Raw genomic sequence first — 21775 nt, forward strand, 5'->3', positions numbered from 1 at the left:
CAGGTGGTCCTTTACCTGTTGGTAGTCACTCCCAATCAATTTACTTAAAATAACCTTTACCCAATTTAGGGTTTTATCTATTAGACTCCTTCTGTCTTTTAACAGAACTATTCCTGTAGAAGTAGTAGAGACCAGTTCAGTTGTGTCATTTAAGGTAAAATTGGATAGGTATATGGACAGGAAAGGAGTGGAGGGTTATGGGCTGAGTGCGGGTAGGTGGGACTAGGTGAGATTAAGAGTTCGGCACGGACTAGGAGGGCCGAGATGGCCTGTTTCCATGCTGTGATTGTTATATGGTTATATTTAAAAACTAATAGAATTATGATCACTGTTCCCAAAGTGCACCCTCACTGACACTTCAGCCACTTTCCTTGCCTCAATTCTTATCAGAAGGTTGAGTGTTGCCCCTTTGGTGGGGTTATCTCTGTATTGCTTGTGACATCTTTGTTGGATACACTTAACAATTTTTGCCCAAATCACTTTGGACTAGGGCAAGCCTAGTCAATATAAGGGGAAATAAATACACCCACTATTATTTTCACAGCTGTCTATGTATTTGTTCCTCTAATTCGTGTTGACTATTCAGAGTGTGTTCTACCGTACTATCTCATCAAAGTGATCACCCCCTCTTATTTCTAAATCTTACCCATGCAGTCTCGCAGGATGATACCCAGGAATGTTTTCTTTTCGGTAGCAGTGTGATGCTCTCCCTAATCAGAAAAGCAACTCACCGTACCTCCATCTGTACCTGTAGCAACTGTTATTGGTGTTGTTTTATCACTGTCACGTGTACTGTGATGGAGTGAAAAGCTGCTGTTTGCATACCATCCATGCAGATCCTGCCATACTTACGCACATTAAGGTAATGAAAATTAAAGCAACATAGAATATAGTGTTGCTGCTTCAGAGCTTTGGAACATTGAGCTGCCAATCTTGCCCTTCCCTGAACCCAGTTTTGGTAATAGGTTTAAATATCCTTGTGTCATGTATTAATCTAAGTTTGGAGTTCATCTGCTTGCTTGTCTGGCTGTGCATGCATTTGGTGCTATGTTCCATAATTTCCTAGATTCTTGGAAAACAGCAAATGTAACATTGCTATTGAAGAAAGGGAAAATTAAAGAAGCACAGGATTAAAGACTAGTATCCAAACATCAGTCTACAGGCAAGTCCCAAATACCTAATTAAGAAAATTATAAAAGGGGACCTTGAAAAGCATAACATGATTAGGTAGTTTTGGTTAGCAATTTGATTTGTGTTCTAGAAGGATGGAATTGGCAGGAAATAAGGAGCCAGTTGTATATTTGGATTTTCAAAAGCATCTACTGAAGTTTAATTTTACTACACCAGGTTTGAGTGTAACATTTGACTGTGGTAACAGAATGGTTAAAGACAGAAAACAACACCATCTAATTTCTGACCAAATAATTCCTCATTTCCTGTTCTGTGAGTACAGTCTGGATCAAAGAAAAGCACCCTGCTTATTATCTCAAAATGTTGAGGGGCACCTTTCAAATATCATTCCAAAATTAAAATGACTTTCCTAATTTGTTTACTGTTATTTATCTTTGAGGAATAATGTACAGAGAAAATGATAAGCTGTTCTCTATTTCTTCAGTGATAAGCTTCGAGAACTCATCGTAGGACTGAGGCCACCACAGTTCGTTCCTTATCTGAGCACTGTGCTCCCACCTGAAACAAAGGAAACAGTGGCTAATATTTTGAGAGGTAGTCTGACTATTTCATATTGTTAATGACTCTGTTGGTATTAGTGTGAAATTAGCAACAACCATTAACTTGGTGTTAACAAATGAATTTGGGTAACGTAGTGGTTCAGTCTGCACAGAGTTTACACGTATTCCCTGTAACTACGTGGGTTTCCCTCAGTTGCTTCAATTTCCTTTCATGCTTCAAAGACCTAAATTAGCCCTGATTATCGAATCAGAGGAGAGTTGAGTTAATGGACATGAGACAGAATTGGAGAAAATAGGGGAATACAATTGCTCTTAAAGTTGGCATGAGCTTGCTGAGCCAAATGGGTGGGGGAGAGGGCAGGGAGAAGTCCTACATCATTAAAAAAAAAACTGCAGGAACCTGCAGTCAATTCAATGATTCAAAGTGCATTTTTAATCGAAATATATATAATTTATACAACCTTCAGTTTTTTTTGGTTACAGGCAGTCACAATTTATGTCATTTCTCAGTTTTGAGCACTCAGGATACAATCAGTTTTCTTGAATTGGTTTTAAGTCAAGAGGGTTGGTTTAGAAATGAGGTTTTATTACATATCTCTTGTACCTAATAAATTGGCCAGAGTCTCTGTTCATGATCTTATGTTTTTGTAGCCCATTACTTCAAGGTTCGACATGTTGTATGTTCAGAGTTGCTCTTCTGCACACTGCTGTTGAAATGTGTGGTCATTTGAGGTATTGTTGCCTTCCTGTTAGCTTGAAACTTGAGAGGTCAGAGGCCATTTTGTTTATCGCACCATTTTTAGTAAACTGTAGATACTGTTTGTGAAAATCCCTGGAGATCAGCAGTTTCTGAGATACTCAAACCACCCCATTTGGCACCAACAATCATTCCCCAGTCAAAGTCACTTTGCTCATACTTCTTCACTAATCTGATGTTTGGTCTGAATTACTACTGAACCTCTTGACCGTGTCTGCGTGCTTTTATGCATTCAGTTGCTGCTACATGATTGGCTAATTAGATATTTGCATTAATGTACAGGTGTACCGATTAAAGTGGCCATTGAGACTAGGTAATTTTACAGTGGTATGCAAAAGTTTGGGCACCCCTGTTCAAAATTTCTGTTACTGTGAATAGCTAAGCGAGTAAAAGATGACCTGATTTCCAAAAGGCATAAAGTTAAAGCTGACACATTTCTTTAATATTTTAAGCAAGATTACATTTTTATTTCCATCTTTTACAGTTTCAAAATAACAAAAAAGAAAAAGGGCCCAAAGCAAAAGTTTGGGCACCCTGCATGTTCAGTACTTAGTGACACCCCTTTTGGCAAGCATCACAGATTGTAAACGCTTTCTGTAGGCAGCTAAGGGTCTTTCAGTTCTTGTTTGGGGGATTTTCGCCCATTCTTCCTTGCAAAAGGCTTCTAGTTCTTTGAGATTCTTGGGCCGTCTTGCATGCACTGCTCTTTTGAGGTCTATCCACAGATTTTCAATGACGTTTAGGTCGGGGGACTGTGAGAGCCATGGGAAAACCTTCAGCTTACCCCTCTTTATGTAGTCCTTTGTGAATTTTGAGGTATATTTAGGATCATTATCCTGTTGTAGAAGCCATCCTCTTTTCATCTTCAGCTGTTTTACAGACGGTGTGATGCTTGCTTCCAGCATTTGCTGGTATTTAATTGAATTCATTCTTCCCTCTACCAGTGAAATGTTCCTCGTGTCACTGGCTGCGACACAAGCCCAAAGCATGATCAATCTATCCCCATGCTTAACAGTTGGAGAGGTGTTCTTTTCATGAAATTCTACACCCTTTTTTCTCCAACCATACCTTTGCTCATTGTGGCCAAAAAGTTCTATTTTAACTTCATCAGTCCACAGGACTTGTTTCCAAAATGTATCGGCCTTATTTAGATGTTCCTTTGCAAACTTCTGACGCTGAATTTTGTGGTGAGGACGCAGGAAAGATTTTCTTCTGGTGACTCTTCCATGAAGGTCATATTTGTTTAGGTGTCACTGCACGGTAGAACAGTGCACCACCACTCCAGAGTCTGCTAAATCTTCCTGAAGGTCTTTTGCAGTCAAAGGGGGGTTTTGATTTGCCTTTCTAGCAATCCTACGAGCAGTTCTCTTGGAAAGTTTTCTTGGTCTTCCAGACCTCAACTTGACCGCCACCGTTCCTGTTAACTGCCATTTCTTAATTACATTACGAACTGAGGAAACGGCTACCTGAAAATGCTTTGCTATCTTCTTATAGCCTTCTCCTGCTTTGTGGGCATCATTTATTTTAATTTTCAGAGTGCTAGGCAGCTGTTTAGCGGAGCTCATGGCTGCTGATTGTTGGAACAAGGTTTGAGGAGTCAGGGTATTTATAAAACTTTGATATTTGCGTCACCTGGCCTTTCCTAACGATGATTGTGAACAAGCCACAGCCCTGACAAGCTAATTAAGGTCTGAGACCTTAGTAAAAGTTATGAGAGCTCAAATCTCTTGTGCCCAAACTTTTGCATGGTGCTCTTTTCCTTTTTTCCACTCTAAAATTATTCAGAACAAAAATAATACACTAATCTTGCTTAAAATGTTGAAAAGAATGTTTCATCTTTAACTTTATGACTTTTGGAGATTAGTTCATCTTCTATTCATAGTAACAGAAATTTTGACCAGGGGTGCCCAAACTTTTGCATGCCACTGTATGGCTCCGGGGAAGAAATTGTATCTATCTTACCCCTCCCTCCCCGACCTCCTCAGAACTGAAATATAATTTCCTCCTTGGAGTTTTCATGTCTTCCTCTAAGATTTACACATCAATCCAGTCTTCAGCAACCCACTGTCCTAGTGCCCTTGAGGCTCTCAGTGCCTCCCATAACCCTGTCACTCATTTCCAGTGCTCATTTTGATCTTTCTTTGGGGCTCACTGTGAGTCTTGCACTTCCCCAGAAGTCAGCTTCACTTTTCCCCTATTCTCAATCCCCAGTGTTTATGTTCCCCCTTGTTCACCCCTCCAACTCATCTCAATTATCTATCCCTCCTATTTCTTTGGACTACCTTCCCTGCCTCTCCTTATCTACAATTGCTGCCACATTCCTTCATGCTGTACCTAATTACATGCTCCACCTGCAGTTATCTTCCCTTTGCAATTGATAATTTACTGAAGCTGGCCTTTGATCAAAGTCAAAGTAAAATTTATCAAGCCACGTATATGTATAGAGAATGAATCTCAGGGTAGTATATAGTGACATATATGTACTTGGATAATAAATTTACTTTGAACTTTGATATACTACCTTGAGAATCATTTTCTTGTTTATCTGATCCAATATTTTTCTTTATATTCAAGGCCTGAACAAACCTCAGAAACAAGCAATGAAACGGGTGCTGTTGTCAAAGGATTACACGTTGATTGTGGGCATGCCTGGGACAGGGAAGACTACCACTATCTGCACTCTGGTAAGGCGGATTAACCAGCATCATTAAGGAATCGAACAAAGATAGTTGCTTTGGCTTGTTAGGTTAGTTGTCACTCAATTTTTCAATGCTAATTTAGCATTCAGATAGGTTATGCCTTATCTGCATCTAAAAAAATTTGATCTGTAAGCCTTGGTAAATTGACATATAATTATCATGGAAATTGTGATTGATATTACACACAAAATGCTGGAGGAATTCAGTGCAGGCAGATTCTATGGAGGGAAAAGCAGTTGACATGTTGGGATGACACCTTTCGTTTGTCACTGGTGGTGTTTACTCAGTGGGTTGCATTTCCTCCTATTGCAGTGGGAACTGCGGGTGGTTCTTAAGATACCACCTGTTATAGTTTTATTACTTGTTGTATTTGTCTGTTATAAAAGTGGAAAATGTTGGGGATTCACAGCAGATCAAGCAGCTTCTGTGGAGAGCTGAAGAGTCCACATTCCAGGTCGATGATTCTTCATCAAATCTATTTTCCCTTTATTTTAATAAAATAATTAGTTTAATTATTACTTTGGAGATGTACTTAAGTGGTTATTTTTCTGCTTTTTGACAAGGTGCGAATTCTTTATGCCTGTGGTTTCAGCGTCCTCCTGACCAGCTACACCCATTCGGCCGTGGATAACATTTTATTGAAGCTGGTTAGATTCAAAGTGGGCTTCCTGCGTTTGGGCCGGAAGCAGAAGGTTCACTCTGATATCCAGAAATTTACTGATGAGGATATCTGCAAAAGAAGATCTATCCGAAGTCTGGCTGAGCTGAAAGGGCTGTACGAGAGTGAAGTAAGTGTAAAGACCTTGATTGTTTAAGTTGTGTGCTGTAGTGAGAGTTCCACAGGCTGGTTTCTCACATTGCTGTGTGGAATGCAAGCAGATTAGCATGGTTTTGTTCTCATCTGTCTTGCACTCTGATGAAGATTAAAGTAATTGCTGTTTCACTTTTCATTGTTGTTTCCTTCCTTCATTCAAATGTCCAAGGCCATTTGTGACTTGAAGTGAAAACAATGATTTCCCAATAGAAAGCTTTAGATGATATATTTTAGGTACTGACTGGTCAGGAATGTCTTATGTTTATAGCCTGAAAATAAGGTTAATGGCATGGTGACATCTTCAAATGAAGAATATATAAGTGTTCTCCTGAATTCAAAGATCAGGATCCTGCACCAGATAAACTTCCTTATTGCTCTTCAATGTTTGTCATCATCACAAAATGTAAAACTACTTAACAACTGCTGACCCAAGTAATCAGTATGATTATGGGGACAAAAAAGATGGCAGATGCTGTAATCTGGAGCCAAAAAAAAGCTGCTAGAGAAACTCAAGAGTCGAGTGGCATCTGTGGGCTTATAATGCAATGTTTCAACCCAGGAGGTCAATCATTCCTTCAACTCCACAGATCACTGCCCAGTCCACTGAATCGGTTTGTTTGAATCAAAGTTCATTTATGTCACCACATACAACCCTGAGATGCATTTTCTTGTGGGCATATTCAATAAGTCTATAGAATAATAGGAATCAAAGAAAGACCACCCAATTGGGGCATTTAACCAGAGTGCAGAAGACAACAAGCTGAGGAAATACAAAAAGAAGAGTTAACAATGATAATAAATAAATAAACAATAAATATTGAGAACATGAGATGAAGAGTCCTTGGAATGAGTCCTCTTGTTGTGGGAACATTTCACTGATGGGGCAAGTGAAGTTATCCTTCTTGGTTCAAGTGCCTGATGGTTGAGGGGTAATAACAGTTTTAGAACCTGGTGGTGTGTGTACAGAGGCTCCTATACTTTTTTCCTGATGACATCAGTGAGAAGAGTCCAAGTCTTAGAGGTGGGGAGGGAGGAGTCCCTGGTCATGGAGGCTGCTTTCCTGTGACAGCATTTCATGTAGATGTGTTCAATGATTGGGAGGGCTTTACCTATGATGAACTGGTCCATATCCACTACTTTTTGTAGTATTTTCTGTTCAAGGGCATTGATGTTTCCATACCAGGCTGTGATGCAGCCAGTCAATATACTCTCTACTACACATGTGTAGAAGTTTATCAAAGTTTCTAATGAAGTTACCTATTGATTTAAAAAAAATTATGTACTTATGGGCAGCTTTCAAAATCAATAGTATATTCTCGATATATGGTAAAATTTAACTTTCTGGTTATTATTTCATTGTACTGAAAGTTAGAAATTGCGGAGTTGGCACTGTTCTTATAGAGTAAACTCTGATTATAACTAAACTTCTCATCACTCTGATCCAAAAAACATACCCGAAGAATCCGTTAAAAATATTTTTGTTGCCTCTGTTGCACTTAACTGTTCCATTGCTTTCTTTTGTTCAATCCCCGAAAGCTTAAGGTTATCCAAAAGTTTGCTGGAATTTCCCACTCCCAGAAGACTTTGTTCTTCTGCAGTGCAGTGTTATAGAAATATAACCACATTTTCCCTTTCTCTCCTCCCCTCCCCCCCTCTCTCTCCCCCTGGCTCTTATCCTTTATGTTAAAGTGTCACTCATGCATGCATTCTACCCTCTGGCTCATTCGTACAAGCTTATTTTGACTATCCTCATGGTCCATGTAAATGGTGTGGCTGTGTGCCGTTGTGTTGGCTTTCCATATGAAAGCGCATGTTCTCTTCCTCCTTGTTCCACTTCTTCCCTCCCCGTATGTGCTTTCAACCTTCAGTTTCTAACTTTTAACCCCACTACTTTCACCTCTTGTTGTCTACTCATGTAATAATATGTATGTTACAATAGCATTATTATTATGTTCCTGAATGATGTATCTGTTTTCTAAAATGTAGCAGTTCCGCAGAGCCACATTGAACTGTCACTACTACATATCCTCCTGCCACATGTACTCTCATTTCCCCTACTTAATAGCATTTTCCAAGTTCATAGTCTATGCCCTCTTGTAATCTCAGGTATCATTGTTTGCTCATCCCTAACTTTCTGTGCACCAATAAACTCAGAGTGCAGTTATAATTCCTTGTGTTCAGATTAAATACTTTTTTTGCAGAAATAACCTCAGTATCAATCACTAAGGTACAGCGTAAGTATTGTCCTCCTATGTTTTCACTATTCGTATTTGTTTGTTTACCTCCTCCAAATCTTACTCACAAAACCATTCTGTCACTCTATGCACGAAGGAACTTGTTAATTTAACTAGGGTTAGTTTTTGGTGTTTAGATGGATATAATCTGCCTATGTAATGACAGAAGGGTGTTAATTATGTTTCAGCTGGTGGTTGCAACAACCTGTATGGGAATGAAACATCCCTTATTCGGTCAAAGACGTTTTGATTTTTGTATTGTGGATGAGGCGTCCCAGATCAATCAGTTGATCTGCCTGGGCCCCTTGTTTGCTGCGGATCGGTTTGTATTGGTGGGAGATCATCAGCAGTTACCACCTGTCATTCAGAGTTCACATGCCAGGTAAGACCTCAACTGGATCTAGATGAATTGCAAGATAATCTGTAAATACCTGGATTGCAAGAGTAGGTGATTTTAATGTTTGATCATGGTGACTGGGACTACAAAGGGTTTGGATGGGATGGAATTTGTTAAGTGTGTTCAGTAAAGCTTTCATAAAGTCAAAGTTGAGTTTATTTTCATATGTATAAGTACACATTTGGAAAGGTGAAATTAAATACTTGCAGCAGTGTCAGATGCACATGACTTCATAATCAGCAGCATTCACAAGTTTAAACATATTAATGATAAATTATACACAATATTTACAAAAACACAATTAGAACATGAGTAAAGTCCTGTATAGTACAAAGTGATTGAAGTGGTTATATTGTTGCTAAACTCTAGTGATGAGGGTTTTGTCTGGCAGTTTGGTAAAGGGTTTAGCTGTTCTTGAACCTGGTTGTTCAAGCAATATATCATAAGGTTATACAGCACAGAAACAGGCTCTTAGCCCAACTGGTCCATGCCAACCAAGATGTCCCATCTAAGCTCGTCCCATTTGCCAGTGTTTGGCCCATAGCCTTCTAAGCCCATGTCATTTAAAAGTTGTTATTGTATCAGCCTATACTGGCCCTTTGAGACACTGGCAATATTAGACTGTGGACTGGGGTAAAAAGGATGGGCAGTGACCAGTGACCAGAATTCTCTTAGTTTTAATATAGATATGGGAAAAGATGGGGTAAGTTCGCAAGTTGAAGTCCTGCATAGGGTTAAGGCGAACTTGCAAATGTTGATTGGCAGATGTGTTTGCAGGTTGAGACATGGCTGGGAAATTTTATAAGTGAAATAGGAAAAGTTCAAAAAGTAAGTATTATATTAGGTACAGACAGCTGTGATCAAGTGAATGCTGTGTGGTAATTTAAGGGATGTGTGTGTACAATTGAGAGGAAAATGAGAAAGGCAGAAGAGGACAGGAGATAGCTTTGGCAAATAAGGTAAAGAAAATCCCAAGAGATTCTATATTAAGAGCAAGGGTCCCCTTAAGGATCATTGTGAATGTTTAAGTGTGGAGCCACAGGACAGGTTTGAAGTCTTAAATAATTATTTCTCATTTGTATTAACCGTGGTGAAGGCCGTGCAAGTTTGGGGAAGGGAATAATGGCGTCTTAAAACATGCACACTTTACTAAAGAAGAGATTCTGGAGCCCTCAAAGCACAGAAAACTGGATAAATCTTTGGGGTTTGAACAGGTTTATCTTGGGACCCTGTGGGAAAATAGGGAAGAAATTGCTAGTGGGTGGTGAATTAGTGGAATTCTGTGCTACAGATGGCTGTGGAGGCCAAGTCATTGGGGGTATTTAAAGTGAAGGTTGATGGTTCTTAATAAGATTATGGGGAGAAGGCAGCAGAATGGGGTTTAAAGGAAAAATAAATCAGCCATGAGCAGACTTGATGGACTGAGTTGCATAATTCTGCTCCTGTGTTATGGTTTAATGCTAATCCTGCTTGCTTACATTAATTTCACATCCCTATGTTCCTTGTTCATTGAAATGTCTGTCCAGAGGCCTTTTACAAGGTGCCATGGTAGTGTAGCAGTTAGTGTGATGCTATTACAGCTTGGGGCGTTGGAGTTCAGTTCCTCTGTCATCTGTAAGCAGTCTGTGTGTCCTCCCTGTGCAATGAGTGGGCATGCACTGGGTGCTCTGGTTTTCTCCCTCAGACCAAAAACATACCGGTTAGTAGGTTAATTGGTCATTGTAAATTGTCCTGTGATTAGGCTAGGGTTACATTGAGGGTTGTTGGACGGTGTGGCTCGAAGATCCAGAAAGGCTTATTCTGTGCTGTATCTCAAAATATAAATACAGTCACTGCTCTTGTCTCCTCAGGCAAATCATTCACATTGCACTGCATTTACAAAAGTCCTTCTCCATCCACACTGCAGTACTTTTAATTACTCTCCTACCTGTATTTGCTAATATATACGATGTCCACTTCACCTCATGCAAGTATCAAAATATTCTGCATTACCTGCAGCACCAGTATGCATTCTCATCACAGCAGTGCATTTGTTCAATCTTCATGATACCCTTCAATGGATTCTGTACCCGCAGAGCTCTGGGAATGGACGAGAGTTTGTTTAAACGTCTGGAGAAAAATTCCGATGCTGTGGTTCAGCTAAATGTTCAGTACAGAATGAACAGGTACCACCTTTGAATTAAACACGTGGTTTGTTAAAAGCATTTTGACAGTCCTTTAACAATGCTTTATCGACCTCCACAGAACAATAATGTCACTCAGTAATACATTAATATACCAGGGGAAGTTAGTCTGTGGATCTGAACAAGTGGCGTCTGCAACGTTAAAGCTGCCCAAGTGGTGTGAACTGGCCATAGATGTTCCAGGGGCTTCCTGGTTGAAGAGTGCTCTGGAGCCAAATAATCCAGTTTGTTTCCTTAACACAGAACAGGTGAGATGACACTTAATGTTAACATAAGGTGTTACAGCACAGGATAGGCCCTTCAGCCCATGAAGCTGTGCGATCTTTTAACCTGCTCTAAGATCAACCTAACCCTTCCCTCCTACATAGCCCTCCATTTCTCTCTCAATCATACACCTTTTTAAAAGTTTCTTAAATGCCCCTAAAGTATCTGCCTCTCCCAGCACTTTCTGAGTGTAAAAAAATTACCTCTGAATCCCCCTATACTTTCCTCCGAATCCCCCTATACTTTCCTCCAATCACCTTAGAATTATGCTCTTGTTTGCCATTTCCACCATGGGAAAAAGTGTCTGGCTGTCTATGGCTGTTAACATCTTGTGCACTTCCATTAAGTCATCTCTCTAGCTCGTTCACTCCAAAGAGAAAATCCCTTGCTCAACTTACTCTTATAAAGACATGATCTCTAGTACAGGCAGCGTCCTGCTAAATCTCCTCTGAGCCTCTCTAAAGCTTCCACCTCCTTTTTACAGTGAGATGACTAGACCCAAACACATTCCATGTGTGGTCTAACCAGAATTTTATAGAGCTGCAATATTACTGATGGCTCTGGAACTCAGTCTTCCCACTAATGAACACACTATACACCTTCTAAACAACCTATCGACTTGCTCTGTAACTTAGATGAATCTATGGATGTGGATCCCTCTGTCCCTCCACACTGCCAAGATTCCTGCTTTTAACTCCGTATTCTGCATTCATTTTCAACCTTCCAAAGTGAATCACCTCACTTTTCTGGGTTGAACTCCACCTGCCACTTCTCAGTCCAGCTCTGCATCCTGAAAATTTCCTGTTGAAACCTACAACAAACTTCTGTACTCTCCACAACTCCATCATCCTTCGTGTCATCTACAGGTATGGTAATGCCTTGGAATTTCTTCTGTGTTTTTCTGAAGTTAAACTAATACTGGCGTTACTTGCTCAAGGCGCAGGAATATCAGTAATGGTTTTCAGGAACCTTAGCAAATCAATGACACAGATACTCTTAATCTGGCTCAAAGACCTATACCCTTCTTCCTCAGCTCAGTGCCCAATATCCCCACCCACTAAGCTCATGTAATATTTAAATGATTTCCATACTTCCTGTGCAGGAAAGGAGGGAAACACTTCAAGGTGGTACAACTTGATAGATGAGAGCTTTGTTTAAAAAGAAAGTAGCTGAAGGTTTGGCAGCTAAAGAGGGGGAAAAGGTGGCCGAAAGTGATCAGAAGGGGGAATAGAGGGGAAGAGGAGCCTGACATTGGGGCACACGACGGGGATGTAAAAACCCAAAGAGAGTGAGAGAATAGTCTCTCAGTTGAGGAAAGGGTGGCATGGGGTGGGATTATTTTTGTTGTAAACCAGCCTTCAGTGTTACATAGAATATGTCACACACAGTACAGTCCCATTTCAATTGAGGTGTGCTGTTTATCCAAGGTTCCAGCCCCTGAGACTGAAGAACAGTGTGGAGTGAGCAATGTAACTGAGGCTGATCTGGTGTACTGTTTGATAACAGCTTTAATAAAGGTAGGTCTGTCTGGTTTTGAAAGAACTTTATGCACCTTATCAAGGTGAAGTGTTCTTAACATGACTGAACATAATTATACATTCCAGAATGTTCCATTAATGCTAACTTGCCTAAACTGCAGCATGTTTCTGATTGTTATCTGAAATGCTCAAATTAAATCACCGTGTGAGGGAGTATAGAAATGCCTCTAATTTGTGACTAAAATTGTACGTGCATACATGCTAGCAACCACTGTGTAAATGTTGGTATATCTGTAATTACAAAGAGAACTTCTGTGATTGTGTCCAAATATTATTCTTATTCCTATCAATGCCTTTGGTTTGATTTAGCATCCTTCTCCAACCTTCCTCCACATCAAAGATTCATTTATTTATTATCAAAGCATGTATCCATGTACAACTCTGAAATTTGTCTTCTCCAGATAGCCACAAAACAAAGAAAGAACATGAAAGTCATTCAGAGAGAAACACCAACCCCCCCCCCCCCGTTTTAAAGCGAAGAATGGCATCCCGATCATCAACTCCCACACCCCCCCAAAAAACTCCACCTGCATGAAACAGAAGAGGAACATCGACCCCACCCCACCCCTTCCGCACAAAAAACTAACAGGACATCTACCCCAAACACCCTCCCCTCACAACAAAATAGAAAATGAACCGGCGATTTAAAAAAACACAATATAGAAACCATGAATCTGAAAAGTTAGACAGCTTTGTGCAATTACACTTACTGCTATTTGTATTTATCTGATCATGTCTGATGATCACCAGCTTCTCTTTCTGTCCTGTGCCTGCATTTGGTGTTCCTAAACTCTGGTCTCTTTTATCTCACCTACTTGCTATCCTTTTAACAATTGTGCAGGTCACAGCATGACCTAGGCTGCAATGCTGAAGGTGGAAGTAAGCTGTGGCCAAGAGTGTTATTGGAGGTGATTGATATGCTAATGCAAATTCTTGTGTTATTTTATAAACAGGCTGGATGCAAGCCTTGTAATATCGGGATTATTGCACCATACAGACAGCAGCTTAAGACGATCTCAGTTTTGCTGATGAGGGACAAAGCTTTCAGTGCCGTTGAGGTGAATACGGTGGACAAATACCAGGGCAGAGACAAAAGTGTTATAATTTTGTCCTTTGTTAGGAGTAACAGTGAAGGAAAGGTGAGTAAGGTGATGTCTGTGCTGTAAACTGTTGTGTAATGTGGTGAAAGAATACTAACATCCTCCCACTTTGGCTTGGTCTGTCTTTATGTTGGCTCATGTTGAAAATCCTGCTTAATTACAACAGATGTCATTCTAGAGAAAAACCAAAGAATAACCATTCTGAAACCCCATTATGCTTACAGTAACTGTTCTGCTCTGTCCACATTACAGATTTTTGCTTTTGATTTTAATTTGAACAGCATAGTAATTTGAATGTAATTGTTCCTGATTTGCTAATTTCAGCAAGCTACAAGTTCTCTTTAGTGCATTGAATTGAATTGAATGATCTTTATTATCATTATACATAGGTACAATGAAACTCCGTTTGGCTTCCTCTCAAGCAATTAAATAAAGTCGGTAGATAAAAACAAGACAATAATAGAAAAACAGTATTAAATAGATAAACAGCAGAAAATAAGTTGCAGCAGCACCAGAATATCACAGAAATGCACAAAGTGCCGTTAATGCAAGTATTTGAGTCCTTGTGTATGCATGTGTCTGCTCACAGTTTCAGTCATTGTTTTGTGGGAGTGGTGTGATGGATGCCACAGCTCTGGGGTAGAAGCTGTTCCTTAGTCTATTTGTTCTGGCTTTTAGTGTCCTGAACCTTTTGCTGGACGGCAGCGGGTCAAATGGAGTGGCCGGGGTGTGTGGTGTCTCTGGTTATGCTGATTGCTTTCCTCCTGAGTCTGCTGGAATAGATGGTGTCCAGTCCTGGGAGCTCCATCCTGACAATTTGCTGGGCCACCTTTACCACGCAATGCAGGTCTTGTCGCTCAGTGGCTGTGCAGCTGGCACACCACACGGTGGCGCTGTTGGTCAGGATGTTTTCAGTAGAAGTTAAGCAACAGCTTTTGTGGGAGTTCGGCCTGTTTCAGCTTTCTGAGGAGGAAGAGTCTTTGTTGTGCCTTTTTTACAAGCAGCGAGGTATTGGTGGTCCATGTCAGTGAGGTGTTGGTGGTCCATGTCAGCGAGGTGTTGGTGGTCCATGTCAGCGAGGTGTTGGTGGTCCACGTCAGCGAGGTGTTGCTGGTCCACTTCAGCGAGGTGTTGCTGGTCCACGTCAGCGAGGTGTTGCTGGTCCACGTCAGCGAGGTGTTGCTGGTCCACGTCAGCGAGGTGTTGCTGGTCCACGTCAGCGAGGTGTTGCTGGTCCACGTCAGCGAGGTGTTGCTGGTCCACGTCAGCGAGGTGTTGCTGGTCCACGTCAGCGAGGTGTTGCTGGTCCACGTCAGCGAGGTGTTGCTGGTCCTCGTCAGCGAGGTGTTGCTGGTCCACGTCAGCGAGGTGTTGCTGGTCCACGTCAGCGAGGTGTTGGTCGTCCACGTCAGCGAGGTGTTGGTGGTCCATGTCAGCTGTTTTGACAACATAACTCCAAGGAACTCTAGGTTTTCCACGTTTTCCACTACCTCTCCATGTATATGGAGGGGGGAGGTGTACTCTGTCTTTTGATCTCCTGAAGTCAATGATCATCTCTTTTGTTTTAGAAGTGTTAAGGACCAGGTCGTTGTCCTTACACCACTGTCAGATGATCCACCTCCAGCCTGTAGGCTGTTTCATCCTCGTCCGAGATCAGGCCAACTACTGTGGTATTGTCGGCAAATTTAATTATGGAGTTGGAGGTATAGATGGGAGTGCAGACATGTGTGAAGAGTGTGTAGAGCTTAGGGCTCAGCACACAGCCCTGCGGTGTGCCTGTTTTTAAGATGGGGGTGGTGGAGGTGTGCTTACCAACTCTGACTTGCTGTGGTGGGTCTGTGAGAAAGTCCATGTCCCATGAGCACAGAGAGGAACCAAGGCCAAGAGTGTTCAGTTTGATGACTGTGTTAAATGCAGAACTGAAGTCCACAAATAACATCCTCACATAAGTGTTCGGTTCCTCTAAGTGAGTCAGAGCAATATGGAGGGCTGTTGTGATTGCATCCTCTGTGGAGCGGTTTGCCCGGTAGGCAAATTGGTGTTTGTCCAGATCAGGTGGGATTATAGCCTTAATGTGTGAGAGCACAAGTCTCTCAAAGCACTACATAGCTATGGGTGTCAGCACTACAGGGTGATGTGCATGTGAATAGGATTACAAAATGTAGGCAATAACTCTATCAAACTTTCTTCCTTAAAGCTTGGAGAATTATTGAAGGACTGGCGAAGATTAAATGTAGCTTTGACTAGAGCAAAACACAAGCTGGTAATGCTGGGATGTATATCAACCCTGTGCCAATATGCTCCTTTGAAACAGTTGCTGGATCACTTGAAGAATGAAGAAATGATATCCTTAACTAATGATTTGTTTAGATAAAGTACAGTGGATTCCATTTAATTGAAGCACAGGGATGTAAAAACCCTAAGAGAGTGAGAGAACAGTCTCTCGGTTGAGGGAAGGGTGGCATGGGGGGGGATTATTTTTGTTGTAAACCAGCCTTCAATGTTACATAGAATATGTCACACACAGTACAGTCCCACATAGAATATGTCACACACAGTACAGTCCCATTTCAATTGAGGTGTGCTGTTTATCCAAGGTACATTTTGGCTCAATTAGGCGGTTGCCCCAATTCCCTTAAGTTTCCTAGAAGTAGTTAAAAAGGTATAAAAAAGGTAAACTAATTTTAACCGAGTAACAAATTACATATTTAAATGAAATACGGAACAAATTAGAACACTACCAATACTACAAGAGTATTATAAAGCTCTATGTTAGTTCCTAACAGTTATTGCTGGAGGAATTCATCCAGTGTACGCTGCTGTGTTCTTTAGATTGAGAAAGTGAACAAAATCAGCACAACCACTTATTGTAGTCTGACTTTATACAATGCATTTGGACGATTGCATCTTCCAAATCTTCAGTTTCAATGTAACATTCAAGATGGTTGTTGATGTCTTCAAATTCTTTGTTGTTCCTAACTTAGTGAAGTAATGAAGTCATTTCATTTTCACCTCTGGTTGTTCCTTGCATCTCCAAGCCTGAATGCTTGAAATGGCAGTGAGCAAAACAGTTTTAATTAATCTTGCTGTTCATTTCTCACCAACCATCAGTGACAAATGTCACTGCTTTTTGAACACAAATATGTGCCACTGACGTAATTTCAAAACTGTTCACCCTAAGCACAGTGTAGTGTCTAGTGGTTACACAGTGCCAGCAACTGATGCTAGTTAGTCCCTGTCCTAATTAAATGGTGTGGTGTCCCAAATAAACAAGTGGAATCCTTGCTATTTTCTCGATTAGTTTTTGTTCTTTAAGAGTTGTTCCAAATAAGTAGCTGCCCTGATTAACCATTGGCCCAGTTAAATGGAATCCAATATATGTACAGGTAAGTACTGAAGACAAAAGGCTGTGGGACAGAAGTTCTGGGTAAAATTTCAGCCTGGTCTGACTGGATGAAAATCCAATGTTTGACTTGTGAAATGTGTTGGGCAGTGTTCATACAGATCCCAGTGGGATTGGGCCTTTAACCTTAATACCCATAAAATCACTAAGTACAATGTGTGTGATGGAGAAAATGTCTCACCCAATTGGGAAAAGATGGAAGGGATTTACAGAGCCTTTTCCTGTTTTGTAGAAATGTACATTTTTTTCTTGTGTGAATGATTCTGATGATTCTATACTCTTTGCACGTTGCCTTTTAATACTTTTTTCTGTAACAAGGTGTCTAAAGCTACCCAAACAATGCCCTATCACTTTATCCCAAAATGTCTTTATAATGAGAAGCAGATAGGTGGATATTGAGCCGTTTTGACAGGATTAGGAAATGTGGGAGACGTGTGGTGGTGAAGAGATAGTAGTCTCTCCTTTGGTAAACAATGGAGTTTAAGATGGGTTGACGTTAGACCTTGGGCCAATGTGTAAGTGAAGCTTACTCAGTTGAGCGAAGTTGTAACAAAAAAAGCCTTTTAGATTAATAAGCCACCAGATGTGAGCTCAGATGACGAATGATAATGTCCCACCTACACTATGACACTCCTCAGCCTGTGCACCCAGCCAATCTGAAACTTAAAATGTCTTTGCACACTATAGCCTTGGTCATGACTGGTCTGTGGCTTCAGCTGCTAGGCAAGTGATTTTTTTGGACATATCTTTTCAGAATGCACAGGAAGTCTTTCTTATCCTTAACTAAGTGTACATCATTGACCTTCCCCCTGCAGCACACCAACTCATTACTGTGAACAGAGCCAATTTATCATTGTGAAGATTGTGAACTGCTGCTTCCTGGTACACAACTCAGTGAACAAATATACTAAGATTTTAGCATCATCTACCTCCTTGATAAGTGTTGTTTTTCTTATCAATGTAACCTAGATTTGATAGTAATTTGAATTTTATTGTATTATTAAATAAAATTTCAAGCCCTTAAATTCTTATTGCTGAATCAATTCAAAAATACTTCGACCCTTTCGTGTTCTTTGTGATATCGAAGACAAGTATCATGACTGGTTTGTTTAAAGCTAACTGCATTAAGGTTGAAAACCTTTTTTCCCACCAGGTGACTAAGCAGAGCATTTATAACATCGCAGACCAAAGCATGTAATTGTATAGTACAGTATGCTCAAACCAGCATGTAATTGGCTACGATCATACTGAGCCATTGTGATACACCTGAACAATGTAAGTGGGTGTGATGTTCAGTGATTATGCACTTCACAGTAGCTGAACATTTTCATGTTGTATAATGTCTATATTCTGGTTAAAAATTACTTAAGGGGATTCTGAAGGACAGGTTGTATCAATATTTGGATAGGCTGGGTCTAATGAGGGATAACTTGGGAAGTTGTTTTTCAAAGAGGTAGGTAGCCAATGAATGTAGGATAGATGAGTGGATGATGGATGAAAACACCAAGAGGATAGGTAAGTGGACATTGTCCATGTGGACTTGAGCAAGACCTATGGCAAAGTTCCTGGATAGAGGTTAATCCGGAAGGTTGGATCGCATAGAATCTAGAAAGAGCTAGCTAATTGGATCCAGTGGTAGGAAGCAGAGAGTGATAGTTGAAGGTTGTTATCAAGGACTGGAGACATTGGACTAGTGGTGTACTACAAGGGTTGCTACTGAGTACGTGTTCTTTTGATTGACAAAATGAACAAACTCAGCATAACCACCTAGTGTAGATAATGGACAGCCTTCGTACAATACTTTCGATGATTGCATCCTCCAAATCTTCATTCTCATTGTAACATTGAAGAAGACTGTCTATACCTTCAAATTCTTTGTAGTTCCTAACTTGTTGAAGTTGTTCCGAACCCCGTAACTGGGTCACTTACCAGCAGAGATAGAGAGGTCCGTTGAAGCCTGATGATACAATTTTTAACAGTATTTATTAGTAAAAATACACAAAAATAATATCAATGCAAACATACAGATAATATACGTCGTCAATACAAAATCTAAAAGTGTGGGTATAATAATAATCAATAAGAAATAAGCTCTATCGTTGTCTAGGGGATAATGTGTTGTCCAATGGAAATATAAAAGTCACTCAGTTCATTCAGGCTGCAGCCTTTTGGTTGTCGCTGTGTTGCACTTTGTTGGAGTGAGAGCGAGAAATAGGAATAGAATGGGAACAGTTACTGCTGTGGGTTTTCCGACCTTTATGAGTTCGATCCTTCGGGAGTCCCGTTGGGGTGGCCGTTCACTTGTGGCCTCTCCTTTAGCTAAAGCCGTTCTTCCGTGGTGAGGCTGCCAATCCCAGGAAAAGGGCAAGAACACACACGAGCCCCCCACCGGCTGTCGCTATTAAATGCTGTCACGGGATTTCTAGCGTTTCTCCTGGTGCATCTAAAGGGGTTGTTCCCCAGACCCTCTTTTATCCTTACTCACAGGGTCTCAGATGTCAATCAGGTTGGGATGATGCAATCCCTCAACCAGCCCACTCTGGTCGTCTTCTGAGGGGCTTCAATGAATAGTACAGTACTCAATACATAATTCCATCTCCAAGAGACAATGGCCGTTACCCGTGGCTTTGTCTCGCTGAGGCCAGGACACATTCCAAACCCTGTGTATTCTGGACGTCTCTCTCTCATTTCCTGGGTCCCAGACCCGAATTAATAGCAATCTTGTGATTCTCAAAAAGGAGGGGGCTACTTTGTACCCTTTGGCCCCTCAGAGTTGTGGCACATTCGTAACAAAGTAATGAAATCATTTCATTTTCACCTCCAGCTGTTTCTGGCATCTCCAAGCCTGAATGTTCGAAACTACAGTGAGCAAAATGGTTCTGAATTGTCTTGCTGCTCATTTCTTGCAAACTATCAGTGAAAAAAGTCACTACATTTTGAACACAAATACATGTAACTTACATGATTTTAAAAGTGTTCACCCTAAGCACAGTGTAGTGTCCAGTGGCTACACAAGTACAAGTGACTGACGCTAGTTAGAAACTGTTAAGTCTCTTGTCCTAATTAAGTGGTGTGATGTCCTAAATAAGCAAGTGGAATCCTTGCTATTTTCCCGATTAGTTTTTGTTCTTTAAAATAAGTGGCTGCCCTGATTAACGAATGGGCCAATTAAATGGAATATACAGATAAGTATTGAAGACAGCAGGGGTGTGGGACAAAGATGTTAGGGGTAAAATTTCAGGCTGGTCGGATTGGATGAAACTCGTGTTTGATTTGTGAAGTGTGTTGGGCAGTCTTGATACAGATCCCAATGGGACTGGGCCTTTAACCTTACTTCCCATAATTTCACTATGTACACTGCCCAGCCACAGAAACCGTGAGTATGTGAAGAAGAAAATGTCTCAGCAAATTAGGAAAAGATGGAGGGAAGTCACAGAGCCTTTTCCTGTTCTATAGAAATATATATTTTTCTTTGTGTGAATAATGATTCTGGCGAGTCTATACTCTTTGCACTTTGCCTTTTAGTACTTTTCTTGTAATGAGGTGTCTAAAGCTACCCAAACAGTGCCCTACTTGGTGCTTTATCCCAAAATCTCTTGACAGTGAGAAGCAGATAGGTTGAAATTGACCTCCCTTTTTTGCCAGGTTTATGAATTATGAGGGGGATGTGTTGTAAAGAGATGGTTGTCTCCTTTGTAGATGATGGAGTGTTCTTTTAAGATGGATTGACGTTAGCCTTACTTTTCTTACATCAGAGTGTGGGATGAGGGTGGTCCTTAGGCCAATGTGTAGGTGATGCCCGTACAGCTGAGAGATGTTGTAACAAGAAGATCCTTGGTTCAAGTTGTCCTGGCTCCTGAACTCAACCGTTGCCAACAGTTTCTTCACAAGTAAGCCTTGTAGATTAATAAGCCACCAGATATAAGCTCAGTTGACAAATGACAATGTCCCACCTACAGTACAGCACTCCTCAACCTGAGCACCCAGCCAGTCTGAATCTTCAACTGCCTTTGCACTCCACAGCCTTGGTCATGACTGGTTTGTGGCTTCAGCTGCTAGGCACATGATTTTTTTTGGACCAGTTTTTCAGAATGCACAGCAAGCTTTTCTTAACTAAGTGTACATAACTCACTAAATGTACATCCCCCTGCAGCACACTAACTCACTACTATGAATTGAGCCAATTTATCATTGAATAATGTGAAGATTGTGAACTGCTGCATCCTGGTATACAATTCAGTGAATAACATACCAAATTTTTAGCATCATTAACCTCTTCAATAAGTGTTGTTTGTCTTATTAATGTAACTTATGTTTGACTATAATTTGAATATTGTCTTATTAAATAAAATTTCAAAATCAGAAAATCTTATTGCTGAATCTTTTCAGAATTATTTGTACCCTTTCATATTCCTTGTAGATGGAAAGACAAATATAACTGGTTTGTTTAAAGCTAACTGCATTGGGCTTCAAAACCTTGGATTTTTTTCCACCAGGTGACTATGCAGAGCTTTTATAACATCACAGACCAAAGCATGTAATTGCATAGCACTGTATGCTCAAACCAGCATGCAATTGGCTATGATCATACTGAGCCATTGTGACAAGTCATTGAGCCATTGTGACAGTATGTGTGGGTGTGATAGTCAATCATTGTGCACTACGCAGTAACTGAACGTTTTCATGTTGTATAAT

General features: G+C 40.6%; 1 protein-coding gene and 1 long non-coding RNA gene across 3 annotated transcripts in view; one reads left to right on the forward strand and one right to left on the reverse strand.

Moving 5' to 3' along the window:
* dna2 (DNA replication helicase/nuclease 2) overlaps positions 1-21438 on the forward strand; it is a 100238-nt gene extending 78800 nt beyond the window's left edge. For both annotated transcript variants that reach the window (XM_059947274.1, XM_059947273.1), the window contains exons 13-22: positions 1616-1725; positions 5023-5132; positions 5711-5935; positions 8384-8577; positions 10668-10757; positions 10837-11023; positions 12467-12556; positions 13531-13716; positions 15875-16021; positions 17874-21438. In XM_059947274.1, coding sequence (XP_059803257.1) covers positions 1616-1725; positions 5023-5132; positions 5711-5935; positions 8384-8577; positions 10668-10757; positions 10837-11023; positions 12467-12556; positions 13531-13716; positions 15875-16021; positions 17874-17939 — 1405 coding nt within the window. In that variant the 3' untranslated portion in view covers positions 17940-21438. The remainder of the gene's footprint in view (positions 1-1615; positions 1726-5022; positions 5133-5710; positions 5936-8383; positions 8578-10667; positions 10758-10836; positions 11024-12466; positions 12557-13530; positions 13717-15874; positions 16022-17873) is intronic.
* Positions 949-13511, reverse strand: LOC132379430 (uncharacterized). The gene is made up of 3 exons (XR_009507417.1): positions 13288-13511; positions 10585-10671; positions 949-1689 (listed from the first exon to the last, which is right to left on the reverse strand). It is a non-coding gene; the product is annotated as an uncharacterized LOC132379430 (long non-coding RNA).
* Positions 21439-21775: the final 337 nt, after the last annotated feature.

The sequence above is a fragment of the Hypanus sabinus genome, chromosome 22, assembly GCF_030144855.1.
Source record: "Hypanus sabinus isolate sHypSab1 chromosome 22, sHypSab1.hap1, whole genome shotgun sequence".
In the NCBI taxonomy this organism is placed as follows: domain Eukaryota; kingdom Metazoa; phylum Chordata; class Chondrichthyes; order Myliobatiformes; family Dasyatidae; genus Hypanus; species Hypanus sabinus.